General features: G+C 37.9%; 1 protein-coding gene across 1 annotated transcript; it reads right to left on the minus strand.

Annotated features, from left to right (window-relative positions):
• Positions 1-2,244: 2,244 nt before the first annotated feature.
• Positions 2,245-3,138, minus strand: LOC110586772 (syntenin-1-like). Its single transcript, XM_021697065.1, has 2 exons — positions 2,896-3,138; positions 2,245-2,724 (listed from the first exon to the last, which is right to left on the minus strand). The coding sequence occupies exons 1-2, from the start codon at positions 3,136-3,138 to the stop codon at positions 2,245-2,247; spliced, it is 723 nt and encodes a 240-aa protein (XP_021552740.1).
• Positions 3,139-18,759: the final 15,621 nt, after the last annotated feature.

The following is an 18,759-nucleotide window of genomic DNA, read 5'->3' on the forward strand; positions in this document are numbered from 1 at the left end:
GATGGCAGCTCCAGCAGACAGACTGAGAGCAGGCATCTGGTCTGACTGCAGTCCCCACCCACCAAAAAAAGCCTCTCAGGGGACAAGGCAGGGACAGCACCCTGCAGTTCGGGACAACTGCAGCTCTGGCAAATGGCTGAGGTCAGGCATCTGGTCTAACTACCGACACCACCCAACTACAAGCCCATGGTGGCCCCAGACTGGCCCCTTAATAGCCAGGGACCAAACCAGGCCTACAACAGACAAAGTGGGCCATTGCAGCTGACTGGACTAAAGGCAAACACAGCTTAGCCACAACAGGAGGGTACATGTAGCCCACATAGAAGACACCCTGGAAGCCCCTGGTTCTGGTGAACAGAGGGCATTGTGCTATAAGGCATCACAGGATCCCTTCTTCATAGGGTCCCTACTTTCAAGATTAGGAGATGTAAATGATTCTCCTAATACATAGAGACAAACACAGAGAGTTAGACAAAATCAGGAGACAGAGGAATATATCTAAAATGAAAGAATAGGACAAAACAATAGCAGAAGAGCTAAATGAAATGGAAATAAGCAGTAAGCCTGATAAAGAATTCAAAGTGATGGTCACAAAGAATTCAAAGTAATGGTCACTGGACTTCAGAAAAGAATGGAGGATTTCAGTGAGACCTTAAAGAAAGAAATAAAAAATATAAAAAAGAACCAATCAGAGATGAAGAACTTAGTAACTGAAATTAAAAATACACTAGATGGAATAAATAGTAGGCTAGAGGAAGCAGAAGAATGGATCAGCAACCTGGAGGACAGAATAATGGAAAGCAATCAAGCTGAACAGGAGAGAGCAAAAAGAATAACAAAAAATGAAAATAGATTAAGGGAACTCAGTGACATCATTAAGCATAACATTCACTTTATAGGGATCCCAGAAGGAGAAGAGAGTGAAAGGGGGACAGAATATTTATTTGAAGAAATAATAGCTGAAAACTTCCTGAATCTGGGGAAGGAAACAGACCTCTATATCCAAAAAGCACAGAGAACCCCCAACAAAATCAATCCAAGGATATCCACATCAAGACACATAATAATTAAAATGGCACAAAGTAGTGATCATGAATGATTTTAAAAGCAGCACGAGAAAGAACAGTTACATACAAGGAAAAACCCATAAGATTATCAGCTGATTTTTCAGCAGAAACTTTGCAGGCCAGAAGAAAGTGGCATGATATATTCAAAGTGCTGATAGGAAAACAAAGAAAGAACGAAAACAACTGCAGCCAAGAATATCCAGCAAGGTTATCATTCAGAACAGAAGGAGAGATAAAAGAGTTTCCTAGAGAAAGGAATTCATCATCACTAAAGCAACTTTATAAGAAATGTTACAGGGAATTTTTTGAGTGGAAAGAAAAGGCCATAATCAGGAGTATGAAAACTATGAAAGGAAAAAATTCCACAGGTAAATACAAACATAACAAAAGTAGTAGATTATCACTTATAAAACCCTTACAGAAGTTAAAGCACAAAAGCAGTAAAATCAATTTAAAATCTATAAAAAAATCAGTTAAAGGATTCACAAAATAAAAGGATGTGAAGTATGACATCATATACATAAAACATTGTGTGTGTGGAGGGGTAAAAATTTAGTGCATTTATTTATTTATTTATTTTTAAGTAAAAGTAGTTACAATTTAATGATGAGCAACACAATCTCTTGCAACCTACATACACTGTATAATGCTTACATGGAATGAAACCAGTGCACTTAATTGGTGTTTTACAGCCACACCCACACCCATCCACACACACACACATACACACAGAACTAAAAAACCATCAAAAGTCGTCATTCTGCATGTACTATGGTAACACACTAAAAATGCAATTATACCATAGAACTAAAGTAATATGAACAGCACTACTTGATATGTAAGATAAAGGTGATTTGTTCTAACACAGAGCTAAGCCTGTATCAGTCATTCTAATCATAATGGCTTGTAAAAGCATTGGGTTTCCAGTATAGAAACTACTCTATGAAAATCAGTAAATCTGTCCAAAGTTTCACATCTGTAAAACCAGGATAAGGCTACAACGCTCTTGAAGTGTGAACAAGTTATCCAAACAAAACAGCCATAATGTAAGATAGAAAGATTTTCATGCAGCATATGCTCTCTGGCTCCTAGAAAGGTTCATGTGCATAATATAAAGTTAAGTTGCCCAAGAAGTAAACTGGAGAAGTTCGGTGAAGTTTCCATTGTACCATGACTTTTAAACCTCAGGAATGGTGTGATCTATCAGGCTTTTCATAATGCTAGGTGCCATCCATTTAATAATATGTTCAAAGATAAAAGCAGGCATGATTGTAATAGTAACTACAGTCTCAGATGTTGACAGTATGTCGGCAATTTTAGAGTCCTTCAGCCCAATGACATTCTGCCCGTTGACTTCACAGATGTTATGTTCTGTGAGAAGACCATTTCTGGCTGCAGAACTATCTTTCACTATGGATGTTATCTTTCCATTTTTAAAGATAAAGCCAACATGTCTAGTACTATTCTTATGCCTGGTAATTGTCCATTCAAAGGGCCTGTCACAAACAGTCATAGTAATCTTCTCTCCAAAACCCTGTTTGAGGACCTTGTGTGCTTTATTAGAGCTCCAGCCTGCACAGTTTTCCCCACTGATTTGGAGTACTTGGTCCCCAAATCTCAGACCAACCAGTGAGGCTGGAGAATTTGCCTGGACCAGCTGAACAAATATACCATTATCTATTGATCTGAGTCTGAGCCCAATTTTTCCAACTTGATCCTTACACAAAATGACTTCACGAATCTCTTGCTTAATTTCTGCTCTATGAATTCCAATATCGTTACCAGTTACAGGAGCCACCATATAGTTCATACTGGAAGGTCTTGCTACCAACCCCTGAACTGATGCTCCAGGGACTGAGGTCATATTTGCATGGATTTCTTCTCCATTTAAACTCAGAGCCATGTACTGGGAGAGCTCCAGATACAATTTAGGATAGAGATTTCCATCTTGAGAGATGGGAGCAGAAGCTTCAGACAAAATTGCTGGCTTGGCAGGGTTTACAGAAAAGGCAGTTTGAGCCTGAATAACTTTGTCTACCTTCAGGTATTCAAGAGATGGGTACAGAGACATTTTTGCAGGATTTTTCTAGGCCACAAGGACGCACTCACTGCTGCCACCTCCAGTAACTGGCCCAAATTTAGTGTTTTTAGAATGGGTTCAAACTTAAGTGACCATCAAGTTAATACAGATTGTTATATACATAAGATGTTATATACGAGCCTAATGTTAACCACAAATCAAAACCTGTAATATATATGCAAAAACTAAAGAGAAAGGAATCCAAGCATATGACTAAAGAAAACCATCACAACACAAGGGAAGAGAGCAGGAGAAGAAGGGAATGGAGAAGAACTGCAAACACAACTATAAAACAAGTAACTAAATGCAATAAATACATACATACCTATCACTAATTACTTTGAATGTAAATGGATAAAATGCTCCAACTCAAAGACACAGGGTGACTGAATGGATAAAAAAGCAGGACTCATCTATAGCTGCCTACAAGAGATTCACCTCAGACTGAAAGACATAGCCAGATTGAAAATGAAGGGGTGGGAAATCATTTACCATGCAGATGGAAGCAGAAAGAGAGCTGTAGTAGCAATACTTATATTACACAAAATAGACTTTAAAATGAAAACTGTAACAAGAGACAAAGAAGGACACTACATAATGATAAAGGGAACAATCAATCCAACAAGAGGCTATGATAATTGTAAATATTTATGCACTTATTATGAGAACACCTATATACATAAAGCAACTATTAACAGACATAAAGGGAGAAATTGACAATAATACAATTATAGTAGGGGACATTAACACTCTACTTACATCCATGGACATATCACCCAGGCAGAAAGTCAACAAGGAAACAATGGCTTTGAATACCACATTGGACCAGTTGGAACTAACAGATATATTCGGAACATTCCATCCAAAAATAGTGGAATACACATTCTTTTCAAGTGCACATGGAACATTCTGCAAAATGGATCACATGTTAAGCCACAAAACAAATCTCAATAAATTAAAAAAGACTGAAATTATATCAACTATCTTTTCTGACCACAATATGAACCTAGAAATCAGTTATAAGAAAAAAATCTGAAAAGAACACAAATACATGGAGGCTAAATAACATGCTACTAAACAAAGAATGGATCAACCAAACAATCAAAAAGGAAATAAAAAACTGCATGGAGGCAAATGAAAATGAAAACACAATAGTCCAAAATCTTGGAGACACAGTAAAGCTGTTCTAAGAGGGAAGATTATAGCAATACAGGTCTACCTCAAGCAGCAAGAAAAATCTCAAATTACCTGACCTTACATCTAAAGGAGCTAAATAAAAGAAGAACAAATAAAGCCCAAAGACAGTAGAAGGAAGAAATCATAAAGATTAGAGCAGAAATAAATGAAATAGAGACCAAAATGACAATAGAACAGATCAACGAAAGTAGGAGATGGTTCTTTGAAAAGATCAACAAAATTGATAAACCTTTAGCCAGACTCATCGAGAGAGAGAGAAAGAGAGAGAGAGGCATGACTCAAATAAATAAAATCAGAAATAAAGGAGGAGAAATAACAACTGACACCACAGAAATACAAAGGATTGTAAGAGAATATTTTGAAAAATTATATGCCAATAAATTGGACAACCTAGAAGAAACAGATAAATTCCTAGAAATACATAATCTCCCAAAACTGAATCAGGAAAAAATAGAATATTTGAACAGACTGATTACTAGCAGTGAAATTGAATCAGTAATCAAAAAACTCACAATAAACAAAAGGCCTGGATCAGATAACTTCACAGGTGAATTCTACCAAACATTTAAAGAAGGGTCAATACCTCTTCTTCTCAAACCATTCCAAAAAATAAAAGAGGAAGGATAGCTTCCCTATTCATTCTACAAGGCGCATTACTATAATACCAAAACCAGATAAAGATACTATGAAAAAAGAAAACTACAGGCCAGTATCCCCGATGAACATAGATGCAAAAATCCTCAATAAAATATTAGCAAACTGCATTAAATAATCATTAAAAATACATTAAAAATCATCAGTACTATCAAGTGGGATTTAGTTTAGGCATGCAAGGGCGGTTCAGTATTTGCAAATCAACCAACATGATACATCACATTAACAAGAGAAAGGATAAAAACCATATGATCATTGCAATAGATGCAGAAAAAAAGCATTTGACAAAGTACAACTTCCATTCATGACATCCATTCATGACAGAAACTCTCAACAATATAGGTTTAGATTAGAGCAGATACCTCAACATAATAAAGATACCTAAAGATACCTTAGATTAGAGCAGATACCTCAACATTAGATACCTCAACATAATAAAGACCATATATGAAAAACCCACTGCTAATATCATACTCGATGGAAAAACAGTGCTTTTCTTCTAAGATCAGGAACAAGATAAAGATATCCACTCTCACCACTTTTATTCAACATACAACTGGAAGTCCTAGCCACAGCAATCAGAAAGAAAAAGAAATAAAAGGCATCCAAATGGGTAAGGAAAAAAATAAAACTTTCACTATTTGCAGATGACATGATATTAGACATAGAAAACCCTAAAGATGCCACCAAAAAACTAGTAGAACTGATAAATTAATTCAGTAAAGTCTCAAGCTGCAAAATTAATGTACAGAAATCTGTTGCACTAATAATGAAATAACAGTAAGAGAAATTAACAAAAAATCCCAATCACAATTTCAGCAAAAAGAATAAAATACCTAGGAATAAACTTAACCAAGGAAGTAAAAGACCTATACTCTGGAAACTATAAAACACTGATGAAAGAAATTGAACATGACACAAACAGAAAGATATTCCATGCTCATGGATTAGAAGAACCAAAACTTATAGAATGTCCATACTACCAAAACCAATCTACAGATTTAATGCAATCCCTATCAAAATACCAACAACATTTTCCACAGAACTAGAACAAATAGTCCTAAAATTTGTATGGAACTACAAAAGACCCCAAATAGCCAAAACAGTCTTGGGAAAGAAGAACAAAGCTGAAAGTATCAAAATCCCAGATTTCAAGATACACCACAAAGCTGTAGTAATCAAAATAGTATGGCACAAAAACTAGATACATAGATCAATAGAACATAATAGAAAGCCCAGAAATAAACCCACACTTATATGGTCAATTAATCTTCGACAAAGGAGGCAAGAATATACCATGAGGAAAAGACAGTCTCTTCAAAAAAAAAAAAAAAAAATGGTGCTGGGAAAACTGGGCAGCTGTACACAAAAGAATGAAACTGAAAACTTTCTTACACCATACACAAAAATAAACTCAAAATGGATTAAAGACCTAAATGTGAGACCTGAAACCACAAAAGCCCTAGAAGAAAACATAGGCAGTAATTTGACATCAGCCATGGAAACATTTTTCTAGATATGTCTCCACTGGCAAGAGAAACAAAAGCAAAAATAAACTATTGGGATTACACCAAAATAAAAAGCTTTAGCACAGTGAAGGAAACCATCAACAAAATGACAAGACAACCTACTGAATGGGAGAAGATATTTGCAAATGATACTTTTTTTTCCACTTTATTTACAATAGCCAAGATACGCAAGCAGCCCAAGTGGCGCTCGATAAATGAATGGATAGAGAACATGTGGTATATATATACAATGCAATTTACTCAGCCATAAAATGGAATGAGATGTTGCCATTTGCAACAACATGGATGGACCTAGGGAGTATTATGCTAAGTGAAACAAGCCAGTCAGAGAAAGACAAACACCATCTGATTTCCCTCATATGTGGAATTTAAGAAACAAAACAAAGGAAAAAAAGAGACAAACAAACCAGACTCTTAAATACAGAGAATAAACTGAGGGTTGCCGGAGGGGAGGTGCGTGGGCAGATGGGTGAGACAGATAAAGGGGATTAAGGGTAGACTTATTGTGATGAGCACTCAGAAATGTATAGAACTGTTATATCATTATACTGTATACCTGAAGCTAATATAATGCTGTATGTTAAATGTACTTGAATAAAAAAATAAAATAAACCCTGAAAAATAAGAAAGAGTGTTCTGAGGCCCAGTTAGCACTTTCTGGTATACAAGGGCAGACAATGACAGCTACACCATGACAACCACCGACCGGGCTTCAGGTGCTGTGAGAGGCACCTCAGCTTCTGCAATATTAAAATGCAAAAAAAAAAATGCATCTTAGATTCAATGAAATATGGAATTCAATGGCACACCCATTTCTGAAGACCTTAATGATTTTCATGTCTAACTAACTCTAACTTCCTTCTCTCTACTACTGTGGAGTAGGTAAATTTTATTAACTAGAGCAATTCAAATATAGCACATGGAGTCAAGAAATCCTCTCGTTCACATTCCTCCTAATGTTATTTGCACAATGATAATCATCTCATGAAAGTGAACTGCAGGGTTGATCATAAAATTATTAAAGTTTGCTAGTGATTTATTTTTTTAAGATTTTATTTACTTGAGAGAGAGAGAGAATGAGAGACAGAGAGCATGAGAGGGGGGAGGGTCAGAGGGAGAAGGAGACTCCCTGCCGAGGAGGGAACCCGATGCGGGACTTGATTCTAGGACTCCAGGATCATGACCTGAGTCGAAGACAGTCACCCAACCAACTGGGCCACCCAGGCGCCCCTAAAATTTGTTAGTGATTTAAATACAACCAGTTGAAAAAAGGAGAACCCTTTAAAATTTGATTATTTAAATTCAAGCAGAACACATGGCAATTATGTAGATTGCAATATTCTTCTCATTATCTCTCTAACTAGTAATTAGCTACTAAAGTGACTACTCATTAAATATATTTTTAAACCATTAAAATTTATTTCATTTCTCATTGCAGTAAAAGTTACATAAGATAAAATTTACTGTTAAAAGGGCACAATTCAATAGCATTACATACGTTGCACACAATGTTGTGCAACCACTGCATCTGGTCCTAAAACATCGTCATCACCCTAAAAGGATATCTTGTACCTGTTAAGAAGTCTCCTCCCCATTTTCTGTCGTCCCTGGCCCTGAGCAACCACTAATCTGCTGTTTCTATGGATTTTTCTCATTCTGGCTATTTCATATAAATGGAATCATAGGATATATGACCTTTTGTGTCTGGCTTCTTTCACTTAGCATGGTGTTTCTGAGGTTCATCCACATTGTAGCATGTGTCAGTACTTCATTTCTTTTTTTGGGCTAATAGCTAATATTCTATTACATGGATATACCACAGTTTGTTTATCCGTTTATCGGTTGACAGACATTTGGGTTGTTTCTTTTGGCTCTTATGAATAGTGCTGCTATGAGCATTGCTTTTCAATTCTTTGGGGTATATATCCAGGAGTGAAATTGATGAATTATGTAGTGATACTATGATTAACTTTTTGAGGAACCGATACATTGATTTCCATAAGGACCGCATCATTTATATGCCAATCCGCAATGCAGGAGGGGTCCAATTTCTCCATGTCCTCACCAGCATCATTAAATATATTTTTGAAAACAGTTTTTCTGGAACTGTAGAACAGAGTTTGTCAAAATTTAAATTTACAGACTTTTTTAAAGGTCATTTGGACACACTGCTTGGATTTTGTGTTGGTGATGCAGAGTTATCCAGTACTTACCTGTACTCAGAGCACCTGGTTATTCTGGTAGCTGCGCGCACTTGACCTCACAGCTAGTTTTAAGGCTCCCTCCCCTTCTCCCTCCATGGTATAGAACCTTCCCATCTCTCATGGGCCTTTATTTCCCTCTTTGCTCTCGGCAGCACACAGAGCCTTCCTCCCCACCCCCTAGTCTGACTCATCCGCCAGCCAGGACAGGAAGCCCCAAGAGCAATCACAACCATCCCAAACTTCCCCTAGTCCAGGCTGCTCCTCTCTAAAGAGACTCCCCACTGTCCCCACTGGACTGTACTGCTATTCCAGGCCCCTGTCCAACACTTTCCCGTTATGAAATCCTAACAGTTCTTCAATCAAGCAGATCGCATATGTCTTACCAGAAATCTCGGGATCCTGGTGTGGTGAAAAGGACACTGCTTTAGGTGGCAGAATATCTGGGTTTCAGGCCATTCCTGCTATGTTCCTGCTAGGTACTGAATTGTCACAGTCGGATTACTTATCCTGCCTATGTCTCAAATCGGTAACATCGAGAGAATACCTTATTTTCCCAGAATATGATGACCTTAGACAACCACTCTAACTGAAAATAATTCTGTGATTATGACGTGAAAGGCTGCCCCATGGTGGGTTGGAACAGTGGTTCCCAGAAGTAGAGATGTAACAAATGGGTAAAAATTTCCAAGGCATTTGGGAGATAACATTGGACATTAAAAGAAATTCACCACTTACTGTTATCATTTCATAAAGCCCCCAAATTTTAGCAGAACAAAAAATCTCTGAATGAAAGCCAGTCCTTTAACTTTTTTTTTAATAAAGATTTTATTTATTTGACAGAGAGAGACACAGCGAGAAAGGGGACATAAGCAGGGGGAGTGGGAAAGGGAGAGGCAGGCTTCCCGCCAAGCAGGATGCAGGGCTCGATCCCAGGACCCTGGGACCATGACCTGAGCCGAAGGCAGACGCTTAACGACTGAGCCACCCAGGCGCCCCAGTCCTTTAACTTCAATGCATTGTTGCTGTGTGCATCAGCCCTATTTTTCTATTTGGAGGGAACCACTAGCTCAGAGGACAGACGCTCAGAGAAGCGGAAACCCAAGCTCTCCCCCACATCTCAACAGCTGCACTGTTTCTCATTTGTCTGTCTCCCTAGTTAGTTCTCTCGGTGTTCGGTGTTCCGGACTCAAAGTTCTCGGTCCTGTGGGAGGAAGAGGACGCGCGGGAGGGGAACGAGCATTTTCGAAGCGTAAGGAGCGCCTGCGGCCACTAGAGGGCAGAGTTCAGGCTGAGGATGCGCTTCCCTGGGCTGCAGCGCCAGCCCCTCACTGCATCTCCCCGGCGGGTCCCCAGAAGGCGCTCCTGCTCGCAGAAGCTGCGGTCAGCTCCGCGGCTCCGGGCAGTTAGTTCCTCCCTTGAGTGGCGGTGGAAATCTCTCTTGTTTCAGAGACCAACTTGGGAGGGGCACCTTGTCTTCTCCGACATGCTGCCCTGCACCAGGAGCCCGGGAGGAGTTTTCCTTTTTTGGAATTAAAGTCTGTAACTTGAATTCATCATTAGCATGAAAATTATTTATGAAGTCCTTCAGGAGCATTGTACTCTTGTGCGCGTTGAACTAGAAAAGACTAAAACATGCTGGCCCGTCAGGGTTGAGTGACCTATCGAAAAATGCTGGGGGAAATTCTCCTGCTGTCAGTTTTTTTCAGAGACAGCAGGGTGATACCCTTCCTTTCCCTTATCTAAAATGATGGGCACGATATCCACTCTGGTATTTTCTTAGAATTCTTATAGGCATGTTCTCATATTATTACCCTTAACTCTGTGAGGGAGGCATTATGACTATCCACATCTTATTATCATTTTAAAACTCAGTCTCAGGGTTTTGTTTTGTTTTTTTTATCATTCAATTTCTATTTTAACAATTGAAAATTTTCCAAAGTAAATTGATGTTAAAAACATGAAATGCCACTAGAGAGCTTATCTTAAGAAGGAGCATTTCCTGCTCTACCCCTTCCCACACTCTGTCCCTGGTTCTGCAACTCAGAGGCAAACACTTGGATTCTTGTTAGCATTTTCAGGATTTCTAATGGTCCCTGCCTATCTCTAAGGAATGTGCTTATGCTATTATTTCTTGGTTTCTAAGTCTAGATGTGAGCAATTGATTTAGCTTTTTTGAGGAAGTCTCTCATGATCCCTATTTTGAAGATGAGCAAACCAGAGCTCAGGAAGTTAAAGGGGCTTGTCCAAGACCACAAAACCAAGAGCCAATGGAAATTAGGACCTGCATCTTCTAAGTTTAGAATCCATATCATTTCCACCACTGTTGTGGGGGTCACTCGAGAGATGCTAATTACCCTCCAGGGTCCTTAGCACTTGGCATTCAGGTATGGCAATTGATGTAATGTCTCCTTAAAACAGAGTTGCCAGATAGAATACAAGATGCCCAGTACATTTGGATTCCACATAAAGAACAAATGTTTTTTAGATGTAAGTGTGTCCCCAGAATTTTAAGGGATATACATGCTGAAATGTTATTTATACTTTTATTGGCTAAATCTGACAAGCCTACCTTAAAACTAGGAATCTAGGCCTTCTACTTTGGTTTTAAAAGTCTAGGACTACAGATAGAGTGAGAGGTCTGTGATTAATCCATGACAAAGAAATTTTTCTTAGACAAACAGACATTATTCATGATTTCCATACTGATTAAATACAAAACAGGCAAAACTTAAAAATACAGTGTTTAGGGATACAGACAGATAAAGAAAAATTATAATGAAAAGAAAGCAAATTAGTAACACAAAATTCAGGAGAGGTGGGGGAGATTCCCTGAGGAGTGGCACAAAGGGGCTTCTAAGGTTGAGGTAAATTGATGGTGGCGCAATGGTGGTTATTTTATTTTTTGGTGTAATATATTTCTATGAGCTCTTCATAGGTATATATTATTAAACATAAAATGAAAGCTAGCCTAGATTCTGGAATGAGGGAGGCATAGGTTCTAATCCAGCGTTAGCCCAGCTCGGCTTTAGTTTCTTCATCTATAGAATGAGAATACTACTACTTAATTGTCAGCACTGTTGTGTGGTTCAGAAATAACATATGTAAAGAGCACAGAGTGTGCAAATAGCATGTTCTTGGGAGACTTTATTATTGATTAAGTCCATGTGGGGTGAAAACCAGAAGACTGTGACAAGGCTTCCACATCCCACTGGGTAAACTTTGGTTAGAAACTGTCTTACCCTCTGCTGCCTGTTGCATTCTTACCTAAACTCCCTCTTTCATTAGCACGTATTTAAGTTCTGAAGACATAGCCTGACACTTTACATAATTTTGGAGGCTAAAATACTTCTGAAAAAGGAACCTCAGCCCTTTAAGAAGTAGACTTGTGAGTGCATGAGAGGATGTTTGTAAACAGAAGGGTTAAAAAGAAAAGTCCATTCCCTGCTAATGTTAAGTACTAGCTTCAAAGCATGGGAGACACAGAGAGAGATCAATGAGGAAAAGTCTCTGATTGGAACAGGCAATCATTTGCTGTGGACATGCAAAAAGAGAAGAATTTTTAATTGTATATTCTCAGAAGTCTTACCCCTCATATTAAAATTACTCCTCTGGGTGGAGAAATACATTTTTGGCAAAATTCTGAATTGCTTTTTAAATTTCCAACTGTATACTTCCATATACCCTAATATATTGAAGTCTTTCTGGTTAAAAACAAAAACCAAAAAACAACAACTGTCCTTAACCTGAGATTTTGCTTTGAGCCATGATTTAATGTTAAGTAATCAGTTCTTTTTTTTAATCAGAGGAAGAGAACCTTCAAATTTAGAATGATAACTGAAATATTTTTCTTGTACGTATTCAGAATTGACTTAAAGGAGGATTCACTATGTCAATTTAGCAGGAAGTATTCTACAAAAATTATTTTTATGCTTCTTGCATTGAGTTAAAATGCCTTGGGAGTAAAATATTCAAATTTACTAATAATCCATTGAAAAACCATTTCACCTTAAAAATGTTAATACTCAATGCTGCCAAAGATACAGTGAAGTAGAAATTCTTATAGTGGTGTGTAAATTGGGACAATCTTCTGGAGAGCAGTTTGTTGGAATGTATTAAGAGCTCTAAACATGTTTAGATTCTTTGACCTTATAATTCTACTAGGACTCTTTCCTTCAAAACTCTCAGAGACATGGCCTCAGTTAACAGGGACCTCCCTCTTCCCTTCCTCAGAGGCCTAGGTCCTAGTTCACAGAATAAATGTGCATGCATATTTATCAAGTATTTCTGATAATGCTGAAAAAGTTATCTAAATGTTCATCAACAGGGGGATGATGGAGTAACTTATTGTGCACTTATATTGTGGAGGATAAACCCATAAGAAGCATGTTGACCAAGATTTTTATGAAAAGAGAAAATGCTCACATTTATGTTATGTTAATGTTCTGTTAAATGAAAAAAGCAGTATGAAGTGGTACAAAATGATCTCAATGTAAAATAATGTATCTAGAAAAATACTGGAATAAATAAACCAAAATACTAACAAGTGGTAATTTTTAGATTGTGGGATTGTGATTTTTGTTTTCTTCTTTATGCTTTTCTCTATTTTCTAGGTTTTCTACAATGAGCACTGTTATCATTATACTAAAAAACAAGAAGATATTTAAAAAATTCCAAGGTGGTGGCATATTTTTATATTTGTTATACATGAATTGACTCATGTACAGAGAGAAAGAAATCTAATGGCACAGTTAGGAAATATCATTTTCAGTTCCTCAAAGCAGGAATAAAATGGCATTTTCTCAGAAAGGATCTGTGCAGCTTACATTATTGTTAAATCATATCACTTCGCTATATTTAGGAAACCCCAGCGCATGGGTTAAACAAAAGGCACGTTTTCATACTGGTATGTGAAATGGCACAAATCTCTAGTCCCTTGGGAGAGCATGCAATTTGTAATGCCTATTATTTTTATGTTATTAAACCCATCTCTGTTAATAAGATCTATAATTATTAAGCAGAAAGCATAATGAAGTTGGCTGATTACAGAGGGAGGAGAAGCCAAGTGTTTCAAACCCTCTGACATTTTCTGGTGATAGCCATTGAGTAGAGCACTGTTATTTTGAAGTAATTTTACTGAGAAAGGATTATGTTTACAGAACATTAATTGATGAATTTATATTGCTTAAGAGCTCTAAATTTCTGAATTTGGGCATTGAGCTCGCTCTCTCTCTGTTAAGAATTTCGTGGTGGGAATAGGGTAAAGTAGGAAGTCCATAGCCTAAAATAAAGGTGTGAAGTCGGACTTAAAGGCTGAGGTCTGGAAACCCTTCCACCATGCGTCCCCCTAGGGGAGCCTTTCACAGGCGGGGCCCTGTTTGGTGCTCAGTGGCCTTTGTTTGCCTTTTTTTGCTGGGTAGGACTCCCTCACATTAAGTAAATGATGACTTATTAAGTTTTGGTATTGATGCATTTGTATTTGTAGTCTAACATTCCTATTGTGTATAGAGAAGGGAAAGGCTCCATTTTGTAGTCTTAATCTCTTGGAGCTTTTTATTTTGAGATTAATCAAATCAACTATGTGCAGACCCTATGAGTTTCTTATTCCTTTACATAAAACTCATATGGAAAAAAATGGGGTTCATGGGCTCTCTTCCCAAGTATTGGCAAAAGATCATTTCTGAATCAAATACTTCTATCTTACATCATGGCCAACAATAATCATCATTTTAAGCTACCATTTAATATGGACCCCAAGAGTGAACATCTTAAAATTCCTTCTGAAAAGATAACCTGTATTTCTGTCAGTTCTTCAGAGAAAATTTCACCCTGCTAAGCTTTAAAGTTTGAATCTAACAGCATGGAATTCTTTGCTGTTTTAATTTAATTAATAGTTTATCGGACAAATATGCTCCCTGAGAGGCATTCCAAAGGATTTGGGGGATAAACATAAAGCAAGGGTCATGTTTATGGAGATAAGCATGAGAGGAGGTTGGGACCCAGCCATGAAATATAGACATTACTATAGCCTATAGATAGGTATATATGTGAATTTCTGTTCATCAAGGGAAGTATTTTCAGAAAAAGTTGGGATTTAAATGCTAGCACTCTGTTACGTATTAAGCTAATGTCTCTTAGCTTCCAACCCGTGCTTCTAATCTACTCTGCTTGAAGATGCCATGGCTGCAAACCACTTCCCTGCTTTCCCAGATGGCTCCTTTAGGTTCTGCCGATCAGGCACCAGAGGGAGACTGCAAGGGTGGAGAAGGAAGAGAGGCGTGCTTTCCCGTTTGCTTCCTGTTTTTTGTCAGATCTGCACCCCAGTAGCAGCAGCTCCTTCCAGAAGCAGCTGTTGCTTGCAGTTTGCCGATTTTCTACACCTTGGAGAATGAGCCTTGTCATACGCTTGCAGAGACATGGCCTCGGTGAGCAGGGACCCCCGGCCCCTTCCTCACAGGTCTGCTTCCCAGCTCCCGGGGGACCCTCTCCCTAAGTTTCTGAGGTCCCTGCATCATCTGTATCGCTGCCCCTCCCCTGAGGTCGGAATTCCCATCCGTGAGACCCATTCTCCAAGCTTCTGAGTTCCAATAACCCTGACCTTTTTCTTTAGTTCCTCAGTCTTAGGCGTAGTAGCTGCATGCTGGGGATGCCACGTCTGGGATACCGGTTTCCTTTTCTTGCCTTTTTGGTTCCCCAGGACCTGGCTAGCAATCCTTTATGTTACGTTTTCTCTGTTAGAATAACTGGTGTGATTTCTGTCTTCTTTCTGGATCCTGACTGATAGAGCTTCCTAAAATAGTAAGATTGGGGTCAGTGTTAATCCTCACTAAATGCATGGGACTCATTGCTAAGTACTTCCTGTGGATAGGAGAAGAAAAAATACTTCTTCATTTGTAGCTCAGAAGCCTTTTCCTAAAGTCCACTTGACTGGGCTATACAGAGAAATGAATTTACAGACACACATGTTTAATCACCTCCATAGGAACTGATTTTTAAAATACATATGCATATTTTTTCTCCTTGCTTTCATAAGAACTTCTTTTAGAAATTCCCATTCCTATAAATCATGTAATGCATCCGAACATTCTGTAAGATTCCAATGACATGTTAAAAAAACTACATTCATGTCTCATTGGCTCCATCTTTAAGACAGAATTAAACAGAAAAAATTTTGAATATCTGTTGAATAAGTCAATACAAAGTAACAAATAATAAATCTATTATGTGTTAATGTAAATAAGATATTTAAAAAATAACTATATTTTCCAGAACATGAAATATTTAGTCAGAAGAGTGGCAAGATTTTAAAATTTTGCAAATCTTTTCAATACCTGGCCTAATAGAACCCAGATGGATTCTCATATATGGCTCACATTCAATCTGTTGAGATATGTCGTTTTTGTGAAGTAGGTGAAAAAAAACAGCCTCACACAGATATATAGTTTAAAATGGGAACAGCATTTTTCTAATATATATAAGTTGAAGTAAAATTAACATAGTGTTCTATTAGTTTCAGGTATATAATAATTCAAAATGCTATCTATACATTATTCATTGCTCATCACAGTAAGTACATTCTTAATCCCCTTTACCCATTTCACACATCCCCCCACCCACCTCTCCTCTGGTAACCCTCAGTTTGTTCTTGGTACTTAAGTTTGGTTTTATTTGTTTGTATATTTTCTTCTTAGTTTGTTTTGTTTCGTAAACTCCATGTATGAGTGAAGTCATACGGTATTCGTCTTTCTCTGACCTACTTCACTTACTATTATACCCTCTAGGTCTATCCATGTTGTTGCAAATGGCAACATTTCATTCTTTTTTATGGCTGAGTAATATTCCACTATATATATATATATATATATACACCACATCTTTATCCATTTATTTATTGATGGACACTTGGGTTGCTTCCATATCTTGGCTACTACAAATAATGCTGCAGTAAACATAGAGGGCTTATATCTTTTTTTTTTATTATGTTCAGTTAGCCACTGTATAGTACATAATTAGTTTTTGATGTAGTGTTCAATGATTCATTAGTTAAGTATAACACCCAGTTCTGGGGCGCCTGAGTGGGTCCGTCGTTAAGTATCTGCCTTCAGCTCAGGTCATGATCCCAGGGTCCTGGGACTGAGCCCCGCATCTGGCTCCCTGCTCAGCGGGAAGCCTGCTTCTTCCTCTCCCACTCCCCCTGCTTGTGTTCCCTCTCTCGCTGTGGCTCTCTCTGTCAAAAAAATAAATAAAATATTAAAAAAAAGTAACACCCAGTGCTTATCACAGCACATGCCCTCCTCAATACCCATCACTCTGTTACCCCTCCCCCCATCCTTCTCCCCTCTGAAACCTCCAGATTCTTTCTTGAGGTCCATAGTTTCTCATGGTTCACCTCCCTCTCTGATTTCTCCCCCTTTGGATTCCCTCCCTTCCCCTATGGTCCTCCGTGCTATTGCTTATGTTCCACATATGAGTGAAACCATATGATAATTGTCTTTCTCTGCTTGACTTATCTCACTTAACATAATCCCCTCCAGTTCCATCCATGTCGATGCAAATGGTGGGTATTCATCATTTCTGATGGCTGAATAATGTTGGTGGGAATGCAAGCTGGTGCAGCCACTCTGGAAAACAGTAATGGAGGTTCCTCAAGATGTTAAGAATAGAGCTACCCTACAATCCAGCAATTGCATTACTAGGTATTTACCCTGAAGATACAGATGTAGTGAAAAGAAGGGGCACATGCACCCCAGTGTTCATAGCAGCAATGTCCACGATAGCCAGACTGTGGAAGGAGCCAAGATGCACCTCAATAGATGAATGGATAAAGAAGATGTGGTACATATACACAATGGAATATTATTTGGCTTATATCTTTTTGAATTAGTGTTTTTGTTTTCTTTGGGTAAATACCCAACAGTGGAATTATGGGATCATATGGTAATCCTATTTTTAATTTTCTGAGGAACCTCCATACTATTTTCCACAGTGGCTGCACCAATTTGCATTCCCACCAACAGTGCACAAGGGTTTCTTTTTTTCCACATCCTTCCCAACACCTGTTATTTCTTGTCTTTTTGATTCTAGCCATTCTGACAGGTGTACAGTGGTCTCTCATGGTGGTTTTAATTTGCATTTCCCTGATGATTAGTGATGTTAAGCATCTTTTCATGTGTCTGTGGGCCATTTATATGTCTTCTTTGGAAAAAATGTCTATTCAGGTTCTCTGCCCATTTTTAATCAGATTATTTGTGGGTTTTTGTGTGTTGAGTTGCATAAGTTCTTTATATATTTTGGACATGAACCCCTTATCAGATATATAATTTGTAAATATCTTCTCCCACTCAATAGGTTGCCTTGTCATTTTGTCAATGGTTTCCTTTGCTGTTCAGAGGCCTTTTATTTTGGTGTAGTCAACTAGTTTATTTTTGCTTTTGTTTCTCTTGCCAGTGGAGACATATCTAGAAAAACGTTTCCATGGCTGATGTCAAAGAAATTATCACTATGTTTTCCTCTAAAAATTTTATGGTTTCAGGTCTCACATTTAGGTCTTTAATCCATTTTGAGTTTACCTTTGTGTATGGTGAAAGAAAGTGGTCCAGTTTCATTCTTTTGCTTGTAGCTGTCCAGTTTTCCCAGCACCATTTGTTGAAGAGACTGTCTTTTCCTCATGGTATATTCTTGCCTCCTTTGTCATAGATTAATTGACCATGTAAGTGTGGGTTTATTTCTGAGCTCTCTATTCTGTTCTATGGATCTATGTATCTATTTTTGTGCTGGTACCATACATTTTGATTACTACAGCTTTTTAGTATATCTTGAAATCTGGGATTTTGATACTTTCAGCTTTGTTCTTCTTTCCCAAGATTGTTTTGGCTATTTGGGGTCTTTTGTAGTTCCATACAAATTTTAGGACTATTTGTTCTAGTTCTGTGGAAAATGTTGTTGGTATTTTGATAGGGATTACATTAAATCTGTAGACTGCTTTCAGTAATATGGACATTTTAACAATATTGGTTCTTCTAATCCATGAG

Source organism: Neomonachus schauinslandi, chromosome 8 (assembly GCF_002201575.2).
Source record: "Neomonachus schauinslandi chromosome 8, ASM220157v2, whole genome shotgun sequence".
NCBI classification, from domain to species: domain Eukaryota; kingdom Metazoa; phylum Chordata; class Mammalia; order Carnivora; family Phocidae; genus Neomonachus; species Neomonachus schauinslandi.